This window comes from Bolinopsis microptera, chromosome 4 (assembly GCF_026151205.1).
Source record: "Bolinopsis microptera isolate Bmic1 chromosome 4, MBARI_Bmic_1.0, whole genome shotgun sequence".
Taxonomy (NCBI): Eukaryota; Metazoa; Ctenophora; class Tentaculata; order Lobata; family Bolinopsidae; genus Bolinopsis; species Bolinopsis microptera.
The window spans coordinates 10,153,227-10,180,286 of NC_087075.1; the positions used below are offsets into that span (position 1 = coordinate 10,153,227).

Genomic DNA, 27,060 nt, shown 5'->3' on the forward strand with positions numbered 1-27,060 from the left:
CCTGATGATAAGGCTGTCGGAAATAAATACTCTGTGTATTTGCAATGTCTGTGTATTTTTAATGTCGTACGGTAAGTCTGGAATTAAGCTAGTCCGGTTACAGTTTGATCCGGAATTTGTGGCAGAGTATTTCACAATGTTTCACTATGCGACCATTAACTCTGGATCTAAAACCTATTCGTGCACAAACCATTACTCTAATCCGGAAAATTAATCGTAAAACATAATTCTAAATTTTCTCCAAAATAGTACATGAAATGTAAAACGACGTGAAAGACAAGTAAAATCCAGAGGGGTAAATAATTCCGTGTGCCATAGCAAATGCTGAAGTTCATACCCAATTTATATCAAACGTTTTCCGGCCGAATATCTATTCCGGTATGAAGATTCCGTCAATACACAAACGGAGCTCTTACCTCATTGTCAATTAGGACCACTTTTAATTCTTTCTTCTTGAAACTAACTTGCTCTAACTAGTTTTACACGATTTGTAAACGACTTACCAAAACTTATGACGACTTTTTGTGCTGCGGCAGCTGGCGCAGGTCTGTGTATTTAAACATTTGTCAAGCAGCCATTGGAGAACATAGTCTCATAGTATTCGATTGTAGGAAATACTTCCTTCTTCCGGTATAACTAACTGTAAACTAATATTATGCCGAATATAAATATATTTTAAACTCGGTGTAAATGTTAAACACCGTTTCAATTGTGTTTGGCTGAATTATTAAAATCTTCTTCTCTCTCTCTCTCTCTCTCTCTCTCTCTCTCTCTCTCTCTCTCTCTCTCTCTCTCTCTCTCTCTCTCTCTCTCTCTCTCTCTCTCTCTCTCTCTCTCTCTCTCTCTCCTCTCTCTCTCTCTCTCTCTCTCTCTCTCTCTCTCTCTCTCTCTCTCTCTCTCTCTCTCTCTCTCTCTCTCTCTCTCTCTCTCTCTCTCTCTCTCTCTCTCTCTCTCTCTCTCTCTCTCTCTCTCTCTCTCTCTCTCTCTCTCTCTCTCTCTCTCTCTCTCTCTCTCTCTCTCTCTCTCTCTCTCTCTCTCTCTCTCTCTCTCTCTCTCTCTCTCTCTCTCTCTCTCTCTCTCTCTCTCTATCTGTGAGGATCGTCTGAATGTATAATGTTAAAATGTTGTATATTGGGGCCCTTATCTGAAATATTTGTGTTCTGTAGGTTGATAATTTTCAGATAGCCCATTTTCGAACATTTTTCTTTCAATGTTACATAGTTTCCAGCAAACATTCCGTTGTAGGGTGCTAACTATATTGTCGCGCTGTTAAATCATATTGTTACCAATAGATCAGATTTAAGAATGATTAAATGTAAGCTGTAATGAATGTAAACCTGTTCCGACTATCAAATTGCTTGCAGTATTTTTTTCGCATTCTTTATTTCAGTAAAAATAAAGTTTAAATTTCGAATTTGCTTGAATTTGATAACCTGGGGATTGGGGTTGGCATTTCTCGCCTTTTTCTCGACATAAAACTGCTTTGCTGTTCACATAGAAGAGGACAACGAGAGATGGTCGAATGTGGTTGGGGTAGAGGCAAATGGGATTTGGGATAAATTCTTTCTTCTCCGTTAACCGTATGAACCATTCAGGAAGGGAGCGCAACATGGCTGCAGTGATAGCACCAATGACTGGATCACTCTCCGAGGACAAAAAGTTCAGCACCAGAGCAGCACTTCAAGACAAACAAAACGGCTCTGATAACCTTGGTAAGTGGTGGTATTTTTAATTGGTAGTTTTAATTAGTTACTATTAGTTAGTTGTAGTTAGAGTTTAATATTTTCAAAATAATAGGATTAATATCTTCATTTATAGTTTATTGGCGAAGATGTACGTTTGAGATTTTCATCCTCTTGCGCCTGCCAAAACATATAAAATTCATTTAAAATTATGTAGTTCGATTACGGGAGATATTCCAAGCCAAATGTGGCTACCTCTAACTTGTTATGTAGCAACGTTTTCCATCAATCTACCACATTTTTAAACGTATGAATCTACACAGTGCAAATCGTTTTATGGCGTGGTTTCCCGCCATATTAAGACCATATATTACTGGTTATATAGTCACTATACTCATTTGACTCCATTTTCTGCTTCTAAACAGCCACATTTGTAGTTAGGGTAGTTAGCCAGTAAAAACAGTGCAGTTTTTAAATTCTCAAAAACATCGTCATCAATCTACCCAAAATCAAGTCGGTTACAATTAATAAACAATTTCACGAAATTTCACGATTTCTTTGCAAAGAAATCGTGAAATTTCGTGGCTGCTCTAACCATTGACAGTCATGACAGTCAATGGTTAGAGCAGCCATAACCTTGTTTATTTAGCGAACTTTTATTCATACAAATCGTGTTTCAGTTTGTGTTATCGAAGAGTTCATAAAGCAAAAAGCTAGAGAAGTCCTCAAATCAGAGCCGGTAATTCCTTAATGTATATTTTGTAAACCTCTGGAGATTTGAAATACGATATCTTCATCAAGGACTCTTCTTGGAAATGGTTTATTCTTGGACCCATTCAAAAAGGGAAATAATAAACCCATCCCTGGATTTGATGAATGATTAAATTTCAGGATGATGGTTTTACTAGTATAAAAGAAGATTTTACAGTTCCTAAACAGGAAGACTTGCCTAATAAGAGACAGAAAGTGGAACTGAAGGATGAAATCGAGGGTAAGTCATGATCCTCACACTTTCCATTATAATCATAATGTATATCATTATATATCATGATATATAATTGTATTGTATATGATATATAATATAATATATAATAGAATCCCTTATCGTTATTCTTAGCCTCGAACGTTAAATTGTAAGCTCAAAAGCAAAACCCTGGCTTTCTACCAGCGGTAGGGGTATACGTGTGTTTTAGGTTTTAATCTTAACTTCAGCTTTACCCAAAAACGCAAAAGATCATCTTTCGTAACATCTCTGTAATAACACTCTACATCACTTAGTATAAATGTCCGATGATCGACACGCTTTGTTATTGTTTATCTACACTCGTGTTTAGCTGCGTACACTTACTCAAACGTGCGGTTTACTACACCTTTTTATACTATGTCTGTGTGAAAACGTGGTGCTGGGTTTTCTAGCGTATTTATTCAATTTTCTTCGTATTTTTCAGGGTTCTTTTCAGTTCACCTTTTTTAAATTCGCACATTTTCTCCTCTTTTTTTTGGTATTCTTCTATTACTCACGGAATATCACATTGTATTTTATTATCGATGTTTGTTTGGTAGTTCTGCGGTATCCATCATTAAACTATTACACAATAAACATGAAGCTGTTTGTCACGTGATAGTGATTATCAAATTATCTCCTCCAAGTTGCTTTTTAGAAACTCTAAACTAGTGTCTCCATTCAGTAGTTTCGTTAATTCTGTCAGCTCATCTCCTCAAGCACTCAAGCAGAGTGTTAAGAAATTTTCTGAGAATTTAGCAAGATCCTGAAAATCCTGAAAACATTGCATGATCCTGGTCATTCCTCTTGCTTGAAAATCAGCCATGAGCTTCTTTACAATCACGTTTTTTTCGCAAAAGCAAATCATCTCTTTAATTGATAATATGTTCCATTTAGAATTAGTATTAAACTTAAAGCCATAAAGGTTAAATCGAATTTTAACATATCTTACGTTTTATTGAATTTTAACTTGGAGAATTAGATGAAACCTGTGCGCTATTATAGCAGGGGCACCTAAGCGTAGCTGCAGAAATTATCTTATCTTAGTATAAATGTTATGTGTTATATATCTTATTTGTATCTTATCTTAGTATAAATGTTATGTGTTCTATATCTTATTTGTATAAATGCAGCTCTCCGGGGCTTTATATATACTTCTAAGAAATATATAAGAAATTCTAAGAATTCAACGAATGTACTAATCGATCAATATGATTTGATAGACTTTATGAGAAACAGCTTTTTTTTGTAAATATTCCAAGAAAATAGCGATCGAATGGTTCAGTAAAAATGAACAACTGTAAAAGTGTAAAGCTTGCTAAAGTCATCAGTAGTACAGACGTTCGAAGGATCATCTATATGCCCATAAAAGGCATATATATAACATAATAACTTATTTGCACCATCTATTTAGTTTTTGGATGTTGCCTCGCTGGACTCATTATATTAATAATAATTAATTTCAACTGCAGGTCGAACATAATGCGTAATGTGGTGGTTGTTTTCGAGGTCATACCCCGTAATATATAGTGGGTATAATGTAGGGTTTCCACTTTCCAACTTTCATTGAAGAGCTTAGGTAATGATTTTTATTTTTATTAGTAATACGTTGACACACGCTGCAACCCCTTTTGATCGCGCGCAAAAGGCCGGCCGAGAGGTGCAACGTGTAGTGTAGCAAGTAATAAGGTATTATGACTTATGTTGTGGCAAGACGTTCTGATTGAATGGGCTTACAACTACAAAACTTTTCGGGAGAACTTAAAATTAATTATTAAAAATTGAAATCCCTTGCAAATAGTCGTAAATGATTAAGTACGTTAATGATGAAATTGAGCTTGGATATCTATGACTTGTATCACAATTGCAGAATGTGATTGTGCACTACTTTCAATCTGTACACAGAGTGCATAGTTGATACAGCGTGCAAGCGCAGCAGCTATAACTCGCAACTTAGTTTGTTAAATCATAATCTAAAAACATTTTTTGCTATTCAAATCTTGCGATGAGTCGAACGTGCTGATTTGGTTGGTTGTTTAGTGATCACGTGACCTCGTTTCAAGATGTTCACAGGTGAGTTACATGAACGTTACATTTTTATGTTTCATCGTTTCATTTCACAGTTTCATGTGTCATTTCATCTTTGTAGTTCGAACTTTATCGAGATAGACCTTTACTGACCCTGACTAGCATTCTGTCAATTTTAGATCTAGTCGATTCTTTATATTTAGACCAAGCAGCATTTAGTCCAGATCCTGTCTTTTCGTTTTTTGATTAAAGAACGAATGCCGCCACTTTAACGAGCACGTTGGCACATGGGGCGGCCGAAAAGGTTCAAAGAGGTTCTTTCGCCTAATCAGAAACGATGAGTGGCACGTTTTACTGTTTTAGAGAAACTAAAAATAAATAACCAACCCACTTTCCCATATCTTCTACGCAAATTTCTTTCCCTAGTTTCTGCCTTTCCCGAAAAGTCGCAACTTTTGTTAAATTGTGAAAGCAATTACCAATTAGGAACCAGCAGCGACCAAATCTAAGAATGGATGTCACGTTTCTAAACATATATTTTACCTCCCCACCAGTATCTAACTCATGTGTGTGACGCAATGTAACGTGGTTTTTCATAACAAGGGCAGCAGGATCTAGCTGAAAAAGTCTTCTTAATGCCTTATTATTTACACTACGATAATGCATGACCGGCTATTGTTTATCATATTATTACCTGCTTCATAAGTTTTATAAATATAGTTGACTTTTTTCTCTATTCATTTCTTCTCGTGATTTTTTCATGTTCATACCTTAAATTCTGCAGAATAAATCGATCAGAAAAGTTATTGAAGCTTTAATTAATATTTCCAGAGGATGAAGTTTTTCTTGCACTAATATTCTCTGCCAGGAAATTAAATTTTACGCTATGGAAACAAGCCCAGCACAAACTTTATATATGTCTGTGCTGGAACACAAGGAAACATATCCCCGCTTCTAAATGTCATCATGCAGTCAGGTGAAAGACAGTAGGGTTATTACTTATTTGTTAGCACAGCGTGAAATATTGGAGTGTACAGTTTATGGCAGAAATAATAAATTAATCCCTTTCTAAAACTGGCTACGATCCTCCAACTGCACCGTTTAATGAGCTTTCTGAACAACTTTCCAACTTCGTACATATTACAGTTTGCGTCGCCCGGACACGATGTCTGCTCATCAGCTTAGAAAACGATTGGTAAAAATAGTGGCAGATCATGAAACGCAAATAAATAGTTTAAAATAGAGTTAGAAAACTGAACAAATGGTTTAAAATGGCCGTTTAGGCGTGGCCCACAATACCGTGTCACGTGACGCAGTCGGTGAGTGTGTTTTGCAATGTCTGCATTGCTTAGTACCAACTGATTTTTGCTATTTTTACCCGGAACTTACATCCCATTAATTTCAGACCGATTACCGAGATAATTTTAAGGTTTTAGTACACTGTCAGTTTGTGTTTCATATGTAGGAAACGATTGCTAGCCGTTTGACCAATACAGGCTATTAAAGTCCCTAAGGGGACCACATCGTGACAGAATACGTCCCTTAGATTACAAGATACACTCTGAACCGGATATGAGACTGAGAGTCAGGGTGATGTGTAGTGAGTGGACAAGTTGAGGCAAGATCTCCGGCGCTGTCCCTTCTAGTATCCCTAAAGTCCCTCCTATAATTCTCCCCAACTTATCTTGAGCCCATACCTCTTCTGTTCCGTCCATCCCATCTCCATCTTCACTTCAGTATATTTAATCCAGTAGTAATGGCCAGAAATGTTAACAATAACATGTGATAATATAAAAGTGCACTTCTGGAGCCTTTTCAGCGATTTAAGAGCACTAAGCAACTACTAAGCACCATGCAGCTACTAAGCACTAAGCACCATGCAGCTACTAAGTTTATTTTCTCAGGCGTGGGTCCCTTGAGCCGGAACTAACACAGTAAAAACTTCTTCACAGACATGATGATGTTTGTAAAACTGTGGTTATTTGTGAAATTCGGCTAAAATAACATCGCTTAGTGTTAACCGAAAAGTATGAACAGGCCATTGGTATTGAATGGGAAAATCTTAAAACCCTCCGGAATCGGAAATCATTGGCGTGATTCAAGGCTTAGAACAACTATTTTTGGGCCATGTGCTGTGAATTTAAGAACATTTTATTTTTAAGCTCTGCCATAATTCTACCTGTTCGGTGAGCATAACTATTAACTAGTTATCTTTCATTTGTGTTTTTTTTGCTGTGCATAACTATTAACCAGTTATGTTTTGCTTTTATTATTTAATGTCGTCAAATTATGCCAGAAAAGTGTGATCGTTCTCATCGTAAACGTTATAAAATTGTTTATTACCTGTTTTGCGATTCCCCTAACCTCCATTTTTATCACTTTAAATAATTCGCGAGAAATGATCACATCACCTAAATAAAGGCCGATTACTTGATTTACAAAAAGCTTTTTCTCAGAGGTACCACAAGGCACAATTCAAGCTGGATCATGAGTCCAATCTTTCTTGGATCCTGGATCTTGGGCAGGGTTCTTAGCTAGCAAGTTTCCCTTACTTAAAGGTTCATAAATTTATCGTACTCGCAGATTTATAAATCTGTGCTACTATTACTAAGGGATCTCGATTAAGATCTGAATAACAAATATTCTAATTTCTAAGACCAAGGCTTGTTACATTATACCTAACTTTTCACAGCATGTTCACGGTAAAATATGACGTGCAGGATTGTTTAATCTCCTTTTCTCAGATTTAAACACCTTATAAGCAAGCTTAATTACATTGACATCCGCTTCCTCGTCAATCTGTAATTAATTGTGAGCGCTGAGAAGTAACTTCGTTAAATTAAGGGTGAGAGGGTTGAGGCTCTCGGCCGTCAGGTCCAACCAATAAGAAAAGGTGCTGTTCCGGGGAACCAATGAGGGGATGTATTTTGCCCACGTGATTCGCTCGACCAGCAGTGCATATACCAGGTGCACGGTCGGGTGTGGGTATATTTATAGCTCAATTCAGTGTGTCTAAGCAAGTACCTTTATAACGGTGCCAGATCTGCAACTAGCCAACATTTCCAGACAGCACGTGCGACTGGGTAACCAGTAGCAACCACCAGCCCTCACGTGCAACCAGGACAGCCAATCAGCTGGCCGGGATTCCCCACGTGACGCGAGGGTATTGCAACGGTCAGACCGGATGTTGCATCCTAGCCAGACAGACGTTATATGTACCCGAGCTATGTAGCAGTTACACGGGAGGGGAGCACCACGTGGTCCTGGAGATCACGTGACAGCAACCCCACCAAGGGACACTAACCTAGTGCCAACAATTCTAACAGCATACACCTCTGAATCTTAGCAAGGGCCACTGTACAGGTGCACCTGACCACTTCTGATGGTTCTGATCATAATATATGGGTAAAGGATGAACCATTGACGTTGAAAAATGGGAGGCTAAAAAGCTAAAAGATGCAAGAGGTCAACAAATGCTGGGTGCTTAAAGTTAACAAGCAGAAGACGAAGGGTCAATTCGAGACGAGAGAATGAACCATTCATTAGGATGGTTAAGACTTAACCAGGTTCTAAGTACTCATCTCTGATCTCAATGAGATGACGAATTTATAATTGGGTATCAATCATCCTTTCGTATCTAAATTGGCCTTAAAATATTTGTGTCCAGTTCGATAGAAAGCAATTTGTGGCCTTTTTATTCCAGTTTGACCATTTGCTTCATCGTCCGTATCTCGCCAGAGCTTGATCTTCTTTTTCAATAAACTGAATTTAGGGAAGATAGCAAATAATAATTAAGTTTTGAGTAGCCATTTACATTTTCATTCATCACCAAGTAGTGCATAATTTAATTAATAATACCAATATAGTTCTAACAAATAACGACTTTCGTCGGGAACAATTTTGTAGATCAAATTATTTGAAAATCTTCTCCATAAAACCTTACTTTAATGCAAAAACTTGGGCAAATAACATAACGAAGAAAGAAATATTAAATAACATATCTTCAAGGCCGGGGGCGTGACACATAACTATTGTTGAAACGAAGTTCATTAAACTTAATTAGTGACGAAGGTTGGGTCAATTATCGCCTTCCTAAAATTAACAACAACTGAAATCATGTTCGCGCAGGTAGATATGAACACGAAATCATTAACATCTTACTATACAGTATAGATACCTATAGTTGTGGAATGTGGATGACTACATCTTGCTTCAAAACCCCATACCTTAATACTTTAATAGTAAATACTTCGTAGCCTATATTTTCGCGCGTCTGACTTTGTTTTCGGGTCGGAATCAAGATACAACAACAGATACAAGGGCAGGTCTCTCCCACAAGTTGGGATGGCCTGAGGTACTTATCTCCTTTTCGGTAACCTTAAGCCACTCTGTGCCGGGGTACTATACTAGCTGTAGGGGGTTAGTCCTACGAGCCAGAGAGTGTGTATCACCAGCCGAAGCTGTACCAAATCACAGCTTGGTAACTGGCCGACTTGTATCCGACCGGATTTGAACCCGGGCGTTCTGCTTGGGAGGCGATCGTGTTACCACTACACCACCCGGCCGACAAAAGAGATATAAATAGTAGTTTCGGAGGGGATTTATAATGTTGGACTATAGTTTGGGTTAAGGTTATGTTTGCGTTATTGAGATTTCAGTTATAAACAAAATAGTCATGTCCTATAAACATATCGATAAAATATAATATTGAAAAACTCTTATTTTGAGATCTTTAAATTAGATTTCATGGTTTGAAAAGAGACTGCACTTTTATCGTTGTGCATTATGGGTCATGACTTTTCTCCATATTAAAACATTAGTTGTTGTAATACCAAAGCCTCTCCACATTTGACAACCTCAGCTCAAATGACGAGGAATCAAAACACAAACTGGTAAAATCTCTCGCACTTTAATAATAATCACTGATCGTCCTCGCTATGACGCTTCCGAAAACAAAACAGATACAAAATCATCTTAAAGCGCTCCTAAAGATGGGGTGTACAGAGAACGATTCCATTAGTTACCAAACAAAGTGACACGTACAGTAAAATGTGCTTTAGCCACCACCAACCTACACTCTACAGGCTGTGTTAAGGAAAGGGAAATATACGTCCAATTGTTTTCCTACCACCAGAGACTCCCCCACACCATGTCGCACTTAAGGCCGCTGTCGGACGGTTCCTGCTGTCTGTCCTGTGATCCCTTAACCGGGGGTTTGTTCCTTAAATTAGGGGGTTCAACCCCCGGGATGTCCCCCGTACATCCCCCTCACCATCCTTGTTCCTTGTCCACTACTTCTTGAACGTTTGAATTACATTCTCCCGCGCTCAGCAACCAACGAACGTGAGATAGCAGCTGGTTGGTCGGCTTGCTTTGCACGTGGCGTCAACTTCCTGCTCTCATTGGTCGCCTGGTAGCCCACGTGAAACTTGGTCCGGCCAATAGGAAACAAGTGCTGGGTAGTAGAGCAAGCAGCTCGGCAAGGTATCCTAATGTAAATTGAAGAGTACTCGAGCTGCTGTGGTATTAGCGGTATGATCTCTCCAGGGGACTTTCTCGACTAACATTTTGTAATTTTTTTCTTTTTAGCTTTAATCAACACAATATCTTAAACGGAATTTTCGCTTTTAGAGTAGCTTGTTTTTTTCTTTCTGACGGCCACTTTTCCTTATTTTGGGTCACCGATTTATCAGCTAACCTCGTATTTGGTACAAAATTCACGTCTCATGAATATCAGATGGACCTATAATATTTTTAAAAAAATAGATTTCACCTTTTGGAAGTTTTAACTTAGGTCCACCACAGTATCATATGGCTGTAGAACTGTATTTGATGTTACAAATTATACTACCGAATATAACATTATATAACCTCAATTCTGACGAATCGATTTTAAAACTGATCTCCCAAAAAAATGGGCTGCGCGTCGAAAAACTACATCGCCAATTTCAGTTGAAAATTGTGCAAAGTTTATTAAATTTGGAAACTATCTCTATAACCACGAACTGATTTTTACTTTGTTGCAGATATGAACGAAGGTCTACAGATAAATGGAATAACGTTGGGAGGTAATTGGGATACAGAATCTACCCTCCAAAAAGAACTTAACATCGGTTTTGACGGTTGGTACTTTTTTCGGTTTATTTCTTTTTAAATTGTAGATATTAATTTGTTTATAATCTCCCGAGTTTTGCCGCACATAAAGCTGTATTACGGTTCTGCTGTTCCCAATTCTTTCATCAACTCAACATAATATATCGGTAATTTAGAGGTTATTTGTACTTTGCCAGTATTAATGATGAATGTCCCAACTCTAATCTCTTTCTAGAAGATTCTTGATCTTCTCAAAATCAATTTCAATTTATAAGTTCATACTCTAATAATAATGCTGTAGCTTTGTATCGCAAAAAACTCGTTTGCAAACATTTTATCGTTCACATGTCTTAATTCTCAATATTATAAAGTTTTTCTAGCTGACATCATAATCGACTCCTACAAATAACTTCATTGAATTTAACTCTGATAAGATTTTACATTTTGACTCAGACTCCCGTTGAATTTAATAGTGAGGATATGCAGGAAGACTTTGTTGCACACTAAAATGCAGACTAGTGTATATTTTTGTGTGTACACTGAGAATATAAGCCAACTACTTCAAATATGGCTGCCAGCCCCGACAAAACCATGACTAGATCTGACCTTCACATCTATCCCTTTTCTTTCTACTTTTTTAAAGAGTGAAGCGATTTGAAATCAGGGTGATAGGAGCACCCAACCGAAGAGTTTACCATGTATGGCTTATAATGTTTGGAGTGTTTTTATTGAACCCAGAGGACTGTTCAAATTTCTACTCCTTGTCACCAATAAAGAGTGTTAAGTGTCCGAATAGTTGCTGGATTAATCAGTTTGGAAACAGACCTTAATCAGATTATTTTCGTCCCGACGAGTTTTTTCGTTCTCAAACTTTTAAGGGCTCTTAGTTTTAACCTTTAAATTAGGATACTAGACGTAAAGAAGCTAACAAATATAAACGAAATATAAGAATAGGTAAAGATAATTGAATGGCTAATAACCTCGGGTGATTGACGTGGCACCTTGTTTTTCTTAACTACTTCTTTAAACAATTTGATGTGTTTTGATTGCTCCTAACAGGCCAAAACACCTTATCTCAACAAGGCTCAAACAATGCTGAAATCTAATCTAATTCCAGTTCAGTGCCCGAACATCCCTTTGATTGGTAACCAGTCATTCTAACCCGATCAGCAAGCATTAAAACAAGTACCCCAGTCATTCCACCCAATCAGCAAGCACTAGAACAAGTATCTTGTCACCTAGAGCCCTGTCTTGTTCCCCTGCCAGGATCACAATTGAGTCGGCACAACCCAATTGGGTCCTGAATTGAGTTTCAGCACGTGAACTTGGTCGCTGATTTGTGTACAAGCTTCTGAAGAAGTGATGTGAGACTTGACAGACCTGTCTTAACTACTGCAGACTAGTCAGAGTGCCCTGTCCTGAATTTGAGAGGTGGTGGGATTGGGTTGCTTGTTTTCGTTCTCACTACTATCTGCTGATTTTTGAAAGTTCAATCAGAATATTATTTCCCTCTTGTCGGAGTTGCTGGTTTATCGTAATAGATTTGTAAAGACTGTGCAATGTCTACTTTAATATTGTTCAATCTGTCTCTCCTGGGCTAAAATCTATCTGTTTTCCGACGTGAGCCATCATTCACAGAATATTATAAAACCACATATTCCATTTAAACCGCCGCAGGCAAAAATCACCCTTTTTTACATCCAGCATTTAGTTATTTGAGGCGAGGCCCAGTCCTTGAATCACGTTCAATACTGTCATTCTGTCATCTACTGTTTCCCAGCAACTTCCTCCTAGCTAACCAGGTCACCTTATTGGTCGGTTCGGGTCAGGTGGTTAAAATCCTATACTTTCATTGGCTAATAGTCTAGTTAGAGGGCCTGCATATGTGGTTTTCCCAAGGCTTTTATTAAGAGGTGTGTTTTACGGATGTGGACCAGTTATTTGTTTTGGTCTATACTTACATTACTAGTGTGCTGTCTGACCTTGGCTTCAGGAAAATGCACTTATTTGTTTCCTATTACTTAAAATAAGTGTTAGACTCGCTCATATTTGGGCGTTGAGTACTTAATTCGGATGTAATGATTAATTTATTGATTTATTTTGGTAGAGGATTAGCTGACTTCATTGAAAAGGTTCAGCTTGAGAATAGGACACACTAAAAAGTTCCATCTGATTTACTGGATTCACGTTAAATTTAAGTTACTTCATAACTTAGAATTCCAATCTTAGATCGAATATCAAAATAATGAGAACATTTTATAGGCAATAACCAGGTAAATAATTGGACTGCATTGTGTTCACGTGACAGATAATTACCTATTTTAAGAATAATTGGGTGTTTCAATTGATATTTAAAATCTATATTTATCGAGATCTGTGGACAAAGGATTTCATTTTCCAAAAATAGGCTCGACTTCAATCATTGTGAAACGTAATAACGGAGTTTTCATCTTATTACTCCAAGCAGGACCAACCGGTATAATTAAGTTGAATAAACACTGAGCCCGTAAATTAGATTTCTGTAGAGGATTTTAATTTGCAGGACAAATTCCTTTTCTTCTTGGATATCCAGGGATTATTTCTGCTTCTCAAAGTATTTTTACGTAAGAAAAAAAGACTCCCAAATATGCAGACCCAAAAAACTATCCAACTTAAAAACTTTACTTAGCTCACCCATCACTTCCAGACGTTTTATGAACGTTTTGCGAATGCTTTTGATATTTACTAATGAATGAAATATGATGGCCGAGTTTCACATATCATGACCGAGTGTGACATACTATGACCGAGTGTGACGTTCACACTTATTTAACACCCCCTTCTCTCTCTCACGTGCCCTCTCACCATGGTCATGTTTTCTCGATCCTCACAGTCTGTCCCTTACTTCAGAGTCTGTGCCAGCAAGCCCGACTCCCTCCATTTACACCTTATTAAATCTAATCCAGTCTACTGTGAAGCGATGTTGCAACCTTTGTCCTCTTCTGGGAACCCCAGCTCTGAAATTAGTAACAAGATTCCAGCTCTCAATTTAGGGGATGATTTGCACTTTGGCAAATTGAACAAGGGGATGAGTAGTGATTATGTCATGGTTTAAGGAGGCTGATCAACCTTCATCGCATGGGCAGTGGAGCTGCGTGAAAACGTGTTGGACTAAAAAATGGGATATCCTTTTAAAGTTAAAGTTGTCGGACAAATGTTGGGGATCAGTTAAATTTGGTTTCTTTGGTTTCGGCTAGACATGAGTAATGTTGGTTTTTAAAGTTAAACAGTTAACTAGTACAGTACCTTCCTACTGACATCTTTCTGATGTATGACAGTGGTTTCGTGATAAATTAGCGCTACAGTTAACAAGATCTCAGTAGCGTTTGTAAAATGTCACAGTCAACTTCCAGCCCCCTTAAATTTAGTGGTTTGTTAACCATTGGTCCTCCCTTTCAGTCCCACTCTGACAAATGCGCCCCTCCCCTCCTCTGACAGCTAGCCTCGTTCTTATTGGTCCAGCCTGACCACGCGGGACAGATTCTGTCCTCCGATTGGTGGGATATTTTTGGAGTCTCGCCGTCTGGGACTTTGAATTATATTTCAGTTTAGTTTGAAAATATTATACTATAAGTTGCGAAGTTTGAGAACATCAACTCGCTTGTCAATTTTTTAGATTCACTGGGAATGTATCCCGCTTGGTTGAATTTTGAGAACGAATGACTGAGTGAAAGTCTAACGAAACAGTAATACTAATCTTCGGCAATATCGTCAGATATCTTAAGTTCAGTTGTCTCATTTATAATTTAAATAAAATCCTCCGATCGAGTACTACGACGAGTGTCAGATCTCAAATAAACCAATATCGGATCAAATCACTTCTAACCTCAATAATTGCACATCGCTAATCACGTGATCCTTACCCCTAAATCACTTCTCATGACTATCCTCATTAACTACAAGCTACTTTTTCACGACCTAACAACATCAACATTAACCATGATCAGATAACCAGAAAACCATATCCTAAATACCTTAAATACCCTGACAACACTAGCTCACTGTACTGATCACGTGACTCTTAAAGCGAATGACTGGACGAACCTAATTTATAAAAGGTGCCTTAACTTTGATTGTTTACTTTAGGTAATCTCATTGATAGTGCGAGCACCGTCACACACACTTCTTTTTGTTTATGATTTGTAGTAATTGTAATTCAAGATCATTAAAGGAAGCGTTGCTGCCACTTGTACCGGAATAGATTTTGCTTCCAATCTTTAGTTGAACCCTTTACCTCAGTTATATTGTGGGTGGAGATAAATTTTGATATTTTCGTCAAAAGTTTGTTCTGAATCGCGTCACTTTTATAAACGATAATAGTTTCAATTTTGCGATGTATTAGTTAACCGCCTAACGACTTGTGTCTCAGCAATTCATCTCGAAGTAACTATAACTGTGACTACTGGAATTAGTCCTGGTGAGGTGCTGTGTTTGTCAGCCGTCACTCAGGCAGTCTGACAAACGGTGCCCCATTATCTACTTTTAGTATCAACTTTTACTTTCTCTCGTAACCTGTCAAGTTTTAGTTACTTTTACCTGTGTTTCCTGACCGTGTCCAGACTTTGTATTTGTCAGGTGATGTGACATCACCTCCATTATTCTGCCCTTGATTGGGTAATGGGTCACTGACTTTACAGTTACTTCACCGAGTTGAGGTAACTTCACTGCTATAACAGTCGGAGTAAATCATTCTTTTGATTCCCACAAAAGAGGCCGCGCGACTGTTCTCCAGTCTTATAGTTGCTACAAATTAGAAACGTGCCTTTTATATAGTAGGATGGTGGATGCTATTTCATTCAGTAACTGATTTTGTGATTCATCTTCCTTTATCTGTTTCTAATGGTCGTAGGTTCCAGCTTGCCATGGGTGTAGTTAGGCAGGAGGACCAAAAGATCATACAAATTTATCGAGGGAACTGTTTCTTGGCTAGCACCCATAAAGAAATATAACTCGGTACAGCCCTGCCCTTTGTCCATGAAAACATAAATCTCCATCAATTGTCAACACAGCTATTCTGTCTACCCCTAACTTGAACAATACTTCCTATTATCCCGATACTGAGTAACAAACCCACAGTTCCACCACGTCTGTCCCAGAGTCACGTCTGTCCAGTCTAAAAGTGACAAGTTACCAACCAGGCGTGGCCACCTCCCTCACTCCTCTCTTCAGCTGTCCGCCTGTTTGTTGTTTTAGGAGGAGTGGTATTGGTTTCTGATCCATGTTGTTTATCTTATGATAAGGGTTGCGCGCTGTGTTGAGAGGTAGTTAACATTGTTAGGATTGTTTCTAGTTCACTGTTCAATCTAGGATTCGATTAAATCCTGGCTTCTATGCGTATTGATTTCTGATTCGGTTTTGATTTCTGCAGTAAGTTGGTTTTTACTTATGATGAAGATAATGACCTCGATTTGAAAACTGGTCATTCAATCATCCTGATGTATATTGTTAATAACCGTCACTTTCATCTCGTTACTGATGTCTTACTTTCTAAAATATGGGTAGCCGGTAATGGAACCTTGCAAGTATCTCCATCGTTTAGTTTAATCCTTTCTTTAGGACCTTTTACCTTAATCAGGTTATTTCCTCCCTACCACAACTAATTCGTATAGTATGAATTCTCCTATTCATCTGAATGCATTCCCCTCTAATTTTACCAATAAATTTAGTACATAAATTTATCAATTAGCAAATATTATCATTCGAAAAGAGCAGGCATCTGTTTTAACACGTGACTTAAATAACTGATTTTTATTGGCTTACGTTAGCACGAATCAATTGACTAAAACCTCAGCCGGGGCTCGTTGAGAAATATACGTACTTTTACAACAGAGGTTGTGATAGTTTTCTTAATTTTCTTCTCGCCAATTAGACTCTTTCCTAACTGCTTTTGTTGCGCTGAAATGAAATTTCATTTTAGCATATTTCAATTCTCTGACTTTCCAATCGTGAAAATATATGCCGTACGTTTCGGATCTTGGTGTTTGAGAAAATATTTTGGGTCCCCGTTCCCTCCACAGATAAAACTCTCAGGCTTGTTATAACTGTCCATTACAAGTTCCCTCCTCGACTTCTCTTCTCACATCTCCCCATTACACCTCCGTGGGTCCCCCAACTTTCTCATACCCACACCAGCTGTAGATTAACGGACATCCGGGAACCCTAATTAGGACTGAAATCCAACAGTTGCAAACTAGTCGCAAGCTAATTAACAGGGCGACTCTCATGTTTCATCCGGCACGAGCATATAGCTGTATAAATAGGGTAAATATAGAAATACGGTTAATGAACATCACGTTAATCGGTAAATATTTTAGGTTCAGTCAGTGTGGCTTGGTCATTATTTTGGTCTTCAGGATATTTTCCGTTTTTAAAACGTTTAGGTTTAGTGTCCTGACGGCGCGGTCATTGTAAACCACGACGTCAAAATTGCCTGATTCTGTCCGGACAGGGTCTGAACAGTGATCAGATGCTGATTTACCTGGGCTACGGCACTGCCAATTATCGGATTTGCTAGATTTTATTACTTTTAATTACCCTCGTGAAACACGCCTAGTGCAGAGTTTTCCTTGTATTTTATACTCACGACTCACCTGGTATTCTTGGTATTCCGACTTGTGCTGCGACGTTTCAGGGATCCGTTTTATTTCCCTGCCGTAAATAGCTTTCATTGTTTAAAAGTTGATATTTTGTTTGTTTGTCCATGCAGGATTATGAAAGTGTTGGTAGCTATGTACTCAACCGTCCAAACCTTCTTAATCGCCGAGTAAACCAAATTTAACTTCCACTAGTTGTGACCAGATGTTGTGATTATAATACATCGTATAGACCCTAGTTGTATCCGGATGTAGATAATAACAGCCTGCCTCCCCACTTCTAATCCCCACATGCACACATCACGTTGTCGGCCCGGGCCCTGTACCACTAGCAGGAAATGACTGCTCCTCCGGTAGACGCTTTGGAGCCCCGTCCCTGCGTTTGCACCTCCCTTTATTCTCCATCACGTGGTGTTTTAATCGTGCCACGTGGTGCATTTGGTTAAAGAGTTTGTTTCGTGTTCATGTGATTGAGTTAGGTCATATTGGGCACATGTCGTCCTAGTGTTAATAGTCACTAATTTAGGTTAACTTGTGAGTGAAAATTAACAAGTTTCACAACTCCCACTACTTGGCCTAATTTCTGCTCCAAGTACGGAACTATTGCTTGCGTCTAGACTTTTTAATTATTAACCACCTTCATTTGTTGCGAGATCGCCAGTTAGGGCATTCATTTTTATTTGTTCTCTTTGAATTCGATCTTGGTTTTTTTTGTTCCCAACATTTTCCATAAACTAAGTTTTATTTTAAGGGTTATTCATCTAACTGTCAGGTTCATCCAGTCTCTTTAGACTTTGATACAAATTGTAGAGAAATATTTAGTAAGAGTCTTTTGATCTTTATTCTACAAAATATCTAATCCCCTTCTGTCTACTAGTAAACAATGACAGTATTATTCAATACTATGCCTCCCAGCCTTTCATCATTTTGCGGTAAGTTCCTATGTAAGGGTACCAAACACAATAGTTCCCAACATCTATTTAGTATTATTTCTACCTCACTTGAACATTAACAGAGAGGCTGCCTCCGGAAGACAACCAGAATGGTTATTCTCACCTTTTAGCCTAAACAATAAAATATTTCCTTGTGTTTGACATATCACTATATTTCAGATAACAAGTTGATGAATGGCTCCAGTTCAAGTTCCCCAACATCAGACAACAACACCAGCAGTGTCAGCACCATGTTGGAGTCTCTCCGCTCCAATCTCTCCCAGATATACTCAGGTTATTTGAAATTTTATCTTTTAAACATATAAAAGCAGATTAAAACCCTATAAATTGGTAATATAAACACTGCTACTCCAGCCAGCTTTCCTAATAATTCCCATATCTAACCCTGAAATTTCCCACCAGGTGAGTCCCCAATGGAAACCCCGGCATACGTAAAAACAGAGACATACGTTAAGACAGAGAGCCCGCAACGAGGAGCGGATTTCTGTAACGATGAGAACAGTTTCAACCACCAACGAGATCAGGCTCTAAATGGAGGAGGTGAACAACAGTTCGATAACATCTACAACCCTGCAGTCACTTCTCTATCGTAAGTTATCAGATTCCGTTTTCTAATTATATTCTGACTACGGCGTTCAATGAAACTCAATTTATCGTTATTCGACCTGTGAACTTTGATTTATATCATTGTGATTGGGATTGGGATTTCATTACTTTAAGTCGTCCGTCTATTGCTACGATTGTTTTTATTTTTTATAAGTGCCAGTGGTTATCAGTTGTCAGTTTAAACAATAATTGATGTGTTATTAGAAGTTTCTGATTGGACGACAAGACACCCTCATGACACTTAAATTGATTTCCATACATCAACTATTTGGGCAGCTTGCCAAGGGTGAAGGTGTACCGGATGTAAATGGGTGCTGTAACGGACTCGTTAATGTCACTTAAAGTGGTGCAAGGTGGTAATGGGTGGTAGTTGTACGCGATATGTAGTACAGTTCAGTGGTGGTATCCTCAGAGGGAATATTAACGGTGTGGTGGAGCCATGTTGATCATTATTGTCTTGGCAACCATGAAGACCTGGTCAGTTGGTTCAGGTTAGGTGACAAGTGAAAATATTGGATCGGTTAAGGACCGAAGATGTTTCCTTGTGGTACACCATAATTCCCCATTTGCTTGTATATTGTATTCAGTTGATCTGCAGTTATTTAATGGTAACACTCAACTTAAGAAATCTGGGGAACATTCATATCTTTTATCGAACAGACTGCAAAAATTGCACATTATAGCCGTGCACATCTAATTGTATAACCCTATCTGTGTGACTGTTATCTATAGTACATTATACAGTGTATAACACACGTAATAGTACATTATACAGTGTATAACACACGTAATAGTTACGCGTTACATAACTGAGACATCCTAGTTTTTTACGCTCTGTGACATCAAATGTTGTTAAGGTCAATAGCAGCAGGTTGCATATAATATCTTTCTCGCTGGGCCGTTTCCTAATACGGCCCTGCTGTCGCAATTTCCTACCTACGGTGTATGGAAAGCTAGCTCGAGGATTTGTCTCCTGCATTAATTTAGCTGTTAAAAATAGTTCACTCTTGTTGCTCTCACTCTCTTTCTCTCTCTGCAGACGTTTGAGACAGTTGTTTTTAATCCTGCAATTTTATTGGATGACGTCTGGTTTTCCTGCGTTCTGATTGGATGCCCAGTATGGTCGTGGTGTCGTGATTGGTGGACCAGATTGCATGTGACAGTTGCTTGGTAACGTGACTGCTCACGTGCAGTTTGTGATAGACATACACTGTTGGTATGGTCACGTGGTAATGCCAATACTTCCTGGTTTACACATATAGCCACTTTATAAGATGTTGCTTGTCCCGAACACACCAATAGCTGCACTCAACAAACCCACGTGATTTAATGTCCACCAATGAGAACTCTCCATTCCAAAACACGTGAGCGGTCACGTGTCTCTCCAAAGTTTTATTCGACATAGTGCGTCTCCATTGTAAACCAGCGCACCAATCCCACATCTCCTCAAAACTGCGTGTCTCCTGCTCAACCAATGGGGGCCTTACTTGATAGTCATGTGACGCACAGCTCCAGAGGATTCCTCGAGAATATTGCTGTGCTGATCGTTCACAAATAGAATGGGAGCTCGTCTGTTATTGGACCAAATAGTGGAGAAATATTGTCCTAGCCGTACAGTCAAATAGTGGGACGGGTAACAATAACATTCTAGGGAGAATGACATTCTAGGGAGTCATATGAGCGTGCTCACGGGCTCTCTATCAACCAGATGATGATGAGTTTCATAGTAACCACCCCTGATCCATGCATGCTAATTAAAGTAACAATATCAGCAACCTGGTTCATGAAACCTTCATAACACTCCTTGATCACATGATCTTATCAGATATCAGCTGACCCAATCAGTTGACCACACGACCACTCTCCCACCCCATACAGACCCATTTCTAGCCGTCTTAACGACCTTACTTCTAGCCGTCTCAAAGAAGACCAGCCCACATGAACTAGCTTGTTGTTGAGGACTCATTGTAGGGTTAGCCCGGGAGTACGATGTCTGGGTATAAAAGTGTGTTTGGGGATCAAGTAACAACTTACGTCTGCACTTGTCTGGTTTATTGTTCATTGAAGGTTGTGTTTGTAAAGAAAACATTGATAGTCTCAGTTGTGTCTCTCCAAGAAAACATCCCTTTTAACGAGTGCCTCATGGTTGAGCTCATTATCCGGTGAGAGAGAATTTTAATTTTATAGAAATTTCTACAGAAAGAAATTTTGATATAGGTAAATTTTAGTATAGGTTTTTTTAACCTGTGCAAAAATTCAAATTATAATGAACAGTTTAACAATTAACGCCTTGGTCTGAAGAATTTAATTTTAAACTGACATAACAGTTAGTCTTGAAAAAATGTTTGATTCATTCCATGTTTGGATCAAGATCCCACAATCAATAATATCTCCAAGGCTCCAAACCTACCCCAACGGCATTTTCTCACATCTCCTATCTAGGCCTCTGACAGGAAATAGTTATCAGTAAGCAGGCGTACTTTAGAGGGTGCTTAAAAGCTTTAAACTTTTAAACAATAGAGCCTACCCCGAGTAATAGTTCCTGGTTGCAAATCATTACTGCCTGAGTTAAGGGGTTTTTGAATCGCATAATCCACGTACTTGTTTCCGTGCATTTGTTACTCTCCGTGTTCCCGCTATTTGTTTGTATTCGATCTTTTGATGGAGAATGAGTTATTAAGATGAGCTTCACTGGAATGGACTACAGATTGTTGAGTCATGTAGCGGCCGGTTTGAACCAGTCTGCGTATCCTAGTTGTGCGAAAACGGCCAGTTTCACCAACTGTGCTTTTGGTGGCGTACAGGCTTTCAAAACACAACAGAATAGCCCCGATACAAATGAAGTTTTAGATGTTGTCTCTGATCACAAGTGGTGAGGACTAATGGGAAGAGTTTGTTGCTGTAATCATGTTGTTGATCGGTTTGGTTTGGTTTTATATCATGCCCTCACCCCCAATACTTTAATATCAGGTTTTAATCTTTTCCATCCCCCAGGTCATCAACAATGCAGAGACAGTTCTCCAGTAATCCCTACGACACGAACAACGTCAATATGATCAACAACGCACTATTCTCCCAGCAACATTCCCCCTATCCGACATACCCTCTGCCAGTAAAACCAGAACCCTCGTCCCCTAACTCACCTTACCAGCTCAACCCTTATTACCTGTCAAACACCCAGGGTATTTACCCCCCTTCCTCCATGAACCTCAATCAGATCGACTACCAGGGATACAGGTACGAGAATTTGCCAATTAAATGATTAATTAATTAATTAAATTATGTTTTATTTTGGTGTTCATTGTTAAATGCGTACGATGTAATGAGTGAAGTTTTTCACATGTTAGGATATCTCATTTGACTATCACTCTTTTGAAACGCAAGGAAATATTTTATAACGTTAATATTTTCAGGTTATCAGACATGATGCTGCCCTCCTTCGGTAACCATGGTAACCACGACCAGTTAATAAAGCAGGAGAAATATCCCGCACTGTAAGTACAGTTGTTCGTTTTTTAATGTTTGTTGTAGGAATGTTGTAATAGTAATGTTGTGGTGTGATGTGTCATGTTGTTTTAAGCACCAGTGTGGTTTGCAGTGGTTTTGTAGTGGTTTGCCAATGATAATCCTGGTGATTTTTTGACTGCTGGCTTTCATTTTGTGAAATATTTTTGCTCAAAATAGCATAATATAAGATTTAAAACAGCTTTTTGGCCTCGGCTCCATCATTTGTTCATTTGCTATCGACCATGTTGATAATTTTTCAAAACGAATAAAAAAGGATGTTGAGTGAATTCACTCCTGAATAGGTCCTTTATGGCAATCTAATTCCGTGTTGATGATACATATATAGGTTTTGATCTTGCTAAGTTAGATTTCTGCCCAAATGCTCTCAGCGATCGCATAGTTTGTCCCTAGTTGTTGTCGTCTGTTTTATATTTCGATGTTTATTATTTATTGTATCATTACCGTTGACATAAACAAATACAATCTACACACCTGACAATACTCTGACAACTACGAAAACACGACAAAAATGTCCGTTGTCATGACAACACTCTGGATATCTTGTAACATTTTACATCGGCTGAACCAAAAATTTGGACAAATTTAGTGGAGGAATTTGAAGTGTGAACATGTGTGTGTGTGTGAAGCTGACCGGCGCGCGGCGCAGTGTATTGTCATGGCAACAAACATAATCACACCCTCTCATGTAATAGTACTGACACTACCTTGCGTTTCAGCACGCCGGAAAGTGACCCGGTGTTGACTCACCAGCTTCTCGGCCTCAATCCCGCTGTGGAGACCGACAAGATCGACTATCCTGCCCAGACCGATGTTACCGGGCCTATGAGGATCAGAAGGATAAAACGACCCATTCCTGCAGGTTCGTAACCAGTTTCACCCCTTCATTTCACCCTTCATTTTCATATACATTCGCGGGTGTGAACGACCGAAATTCTGGGAAATGCCAATTTTTTCTAAAGTTAAAAAAGACGGAGTCAGCCGATGTTTATGTTATGATTTATCCGCAGGTCCCACCTACCCCGTGCATTTGTGGCAGTTTATTTTGGAACTGTTGGGCGATCACGCGTGTAAGGACATCATCGCATGGACTGGCAATGATCTGGAGTTCAAGGTCCTGAACTCTCGGGAACTGGCTAGGAAGTGGGGAAAACGGAAAAACAAACCGCGAATGAACTTCGACAAGTTGTCACGTGCCATGCGGTATTACTACGAGAAAAACATTATCAAGCACATTCCCGGACAGAGACTGGTCTATCGGTTCTGTAGGAATCCTGATGATATCGTGTTTACTCAGTTGTTAAAAACTGCAATGGGAACTTTGCCTCCAGAGGCCAGATTAACGGCCCCTGTCACAACAAATCCTTGCTTTGCTTCACCTGTAGACCAAACTCCGACCATACCCGACGGGTACTTTAACCCACAAAACTCTCAGACAATGACCCACCCTTTTACTGTGAAGCAGATTGTGTACTGAGCGTGCGCGTGAGGAGTGTTGAAGTTGCGTGAGAAATTGCGTGAGAATTTGCGTGATATGGCGCGGGAAGGCGCGTGAGGGATCACGCAAATCTCCCAACAGAGTTATTTTATTGTGCAGTGTTTTGACAATTTCAACCAACTTTTAATTCTGAGCGGGAATGAGGAGGGGAAATAATTTATACTCGTGATATATCAGAGTTAATTTACACTAAAAGCCTTGTAAAATATGATAAGGTCATTTGGATAACAGTTTTAGTTTATTTATTGATTTGTAACATGGATTTACTTATTTATTCCATTTTCAGCCATAAAACAGATTAACAATAATGTCGCCTTGACACTAACTCATCTAAGGCTATGTCTAATATCCGACCGATGTTTTAAACTTTTTAACCTAAAAAAATGGGTAGGCATGTTTTAAGGAAATTGGGAGGGCAAATATATTTTACCAGATTTCTATGGTCGCCCCCTGAAACCCTTGTGGTGCTACTTTTTACCTGTTTAAGGGGCTGAGCCCCAGATTGAAATGTCAAAGTATTTTTACTAAATCGTTAATTATCACTCCACTTATTTACATATGATTTGTCAATATTATGTAAAAATTTATACAAAGTGCATATAATCTATTGAGAATGCAGAGAAATTGTTCGTTAGTTTTATGAGAATATCCCAGTTGTATGCATGCGCAGAGGCCAAAAGGACATAACTTTTAGAAAAGCTTGATGTAAAATAAGTAACATAGAAAATAGGGAAGCATATCTCGAGTTTCGTGTCCGTATAGGGCAATCTTTAAATGTGTCCCTTTCGGCCTCTGGTTTTTGGTTTAAGTTGTTGAAATATTAACTTTAATAGCTTCGCGATTGTATGGTTTAATTGATAATCAGGATAAAGATAAAAATTGAGGGATTTTCAATGTCCACATTATGTTATTTTCTTCTTCAAATCTTTCATTGATTTCTAGAAATCAAATGTATCATTTTGAAATATTACAAAACAGAAAATCCAACAAAATTTATTAAAAAATACGCGAACTCATTAATTTTGAACTTGCCATCACCCTCTCCACAATCATGAAGATACCACAATACAATTCTTAAATTCGTAAATATCTATTATAACTAACATTATCCTTACAAATTTTCGTAAATGTTTCTATAATCTATATGACTCCACCTCAATCTTACCAAAGTTTCCCCTTAGGTCCCTCCTACCCAGTTCACCTGTGGCAGTTCATCTTGGAACTACTTGGAGATCACAGCTGCAAGGACTTCATCGCCTGGACGGGAAATGACCTGGAGTTCAAAGTTATTAACAGCAGAGAGCTTGCACGAAGGTGGGGAAGGAGGAAAAACAACGCCAGAATGAACTTCGACAAGTTGTCACGTGCCATGCGGTATTACTACGAGAAAAACATTATCAAGCACATTCCCGGACAGAGACTGGTGTACAGGTATTGCAGGAATCCTGATGATATCGTGTTCACCCAGCTTCTGAAGACTGCCATGGGAACCCTGCCCCCAGAGACCAGACTAATAGCCCCCGTGACCACTAACCCCCACTTCAACAACACTCACTCTCTGGGAGGGGGGTTTAATCCCCTTTCTAACGGAGCCCCCCGCTCTCTCTCCTTCAGCTCAGCCAGCTCGTCCTGTTCCTCCCTCCTACAACAGTCCTCACCTCTCCAGACCCACAGTAGTCTTCAACACTCCTCTCTGGGTAACCTCTCCAATGGCAATATGTCCAATATATCTCTGGGTTCAGGATCTCTCGCCACAGGATCTCTCGGCTCAGGATCTTTAGGAACCAGCAATTTGGGGTCAGGAAGCCTGGGGTCAGGAAATGTGGGCTCCGGAACTAATGGACAGACTTCCGGCCTGGTATCCTCCACTGGGCTCCTGTCAGGACCCCGACCTTCAGACAACAACATGACTGAATATATGTTCAGTGCAAACTGTCTCACCCAGGTGCAGCAACATCTCCAGTCCAACGGAGAGGGTGTCAAACAACATCATATGATGGCTAGTTAGAAACATTTCCTTGTGTTTTATGAAACTATAATTTGTTCATAGTTCGGGGTTTATGAGATGTTCAAGGTCGAGCGAGAGGAAAGACTTGCAATTCTGTATTTAAAGAATAAGGATGACCATTTAAGTTTGCCAACATCAATTTGACGTTTTTGATGATTAAGATAGGCATCTTTTATTGATGACAGTCTTGATGACTGACTTACATTTGGAAGCGTTCTGTGTGAGTTACATTTTATTTGATTTTCTCTGCCGGGAAACTGAAAGCTTGAAGATACAACTTTTGCTCCAACATTATCATATTGGTGGTACTACTACAGTTTTATTTATATTTATATTTTTATGACAACGTTAATTTATAAGCATATTTAATATGGTTGTAATTTATATCTCATGTTTTTAATTTTTGCACGTTCAGTAGGGTGAAATTGTTACCCCCCTGCACGTTATTTTCTACTTGTATCTGGGTATGCATTGCGCGGTGGGCAGTTCTCATGTGCTGCCTACGGTAAGATTTCACGCTCTTATAAACTGGTTTTTGTCCATAAGTATCGAGGCAACTATAATAAGATTTATTAAAGTTTTGTGTATTAGAGTAATTCAAGTTGGTCACTGGGAATAAAACTAAAAGTCCCAGGTGTGCATCATGCTGGACATTCTGTTGATCTGACAATATAATTATTAGGATTTAAAGCTTTTAAAAAATCAAATCATTAATCTAAAGCATTGACCATGGGACCGATATTAATATTCCTAAACTTTTTGAATGTTTTATAAATTTTGAACGTTTTACGCTTTTAAAACTGAAATTTTATCTTCAAAGTTGGTAGCTATCTAGGTCAATACATAGTAGGACTTCAATTTGTTTTGGAGTCGAGTTGATGATTGTATGGTATTGATGTACTGTTGACGCTTGCTTCATGCAGCATATTTTAAGTCGAGTGTGTTGTATATGTTTTAAAGTTCATTATTTATATTCCGTGTTTACCTTGTTGTTTTACCAATACAAACCTCGGCTGCACGGGTATCTGGCTC

The 27,060-nt window shown here is 38.8% G+C and overlaps 1 protein-coding gene across 3 annotated transcripts; it reads left to right on the plus strand.

Annotated features, from left to right (window-relative positions):
* The first annotated feature begins 1,458 nt into the window (after nucleotides 1-1,458).
* On the plus strand, nucleotides 1,459-27,060 carry LOC134813711 (uncharacterized). Of its 3 annotated transcripts, none has more exons than XM_063821565.1 (10): nucleotides 1,459-1,712; nucleotides 2,363-2,421; nucleotides 2,574-2,673; nucleotides 10,740-10,835; nucleotides 18,551-18,664; nucleotides 18,794-18,980; nucleotides 21,992-22,234; nucleotides 22,411-22,491; nucleotides 23,242-23,384; nucleotides 25,202-27,000. In XM_063821565.1, exons 1-10 carry the CDS (start codon nucleotides 1,544-1,546, stop codon nucleotides 26,026-26,028), a joined length of 2,019 nt encoding a protein of 672 aa, XP_063677635.1. In that variant the 5' UTR covers nucleotides 1,459-1,543; the 3' UTR covers nucleotides 26,029-27,000. The 3 variants fall into 3 exon arrangements, with proteins under 3 accessions (XP_063677635.1, XP_063677637.1, XP_063677636.1); XM_063821567.1 differs by having other exon boundaries at nucleotides 1,597-1,712; nucleotides 23,533-26,997; XM_063821566.1 differs by lacking the exons at nucleotides 1,459-1,712; nucleotides 2,363-2,421; nucleotides 2,574-2,673; nucleotides 10,740-10,835 and adding an exon at nucleotides 18,320-18,370 and having other exon boundaries at nucleotides 25,202-27,060.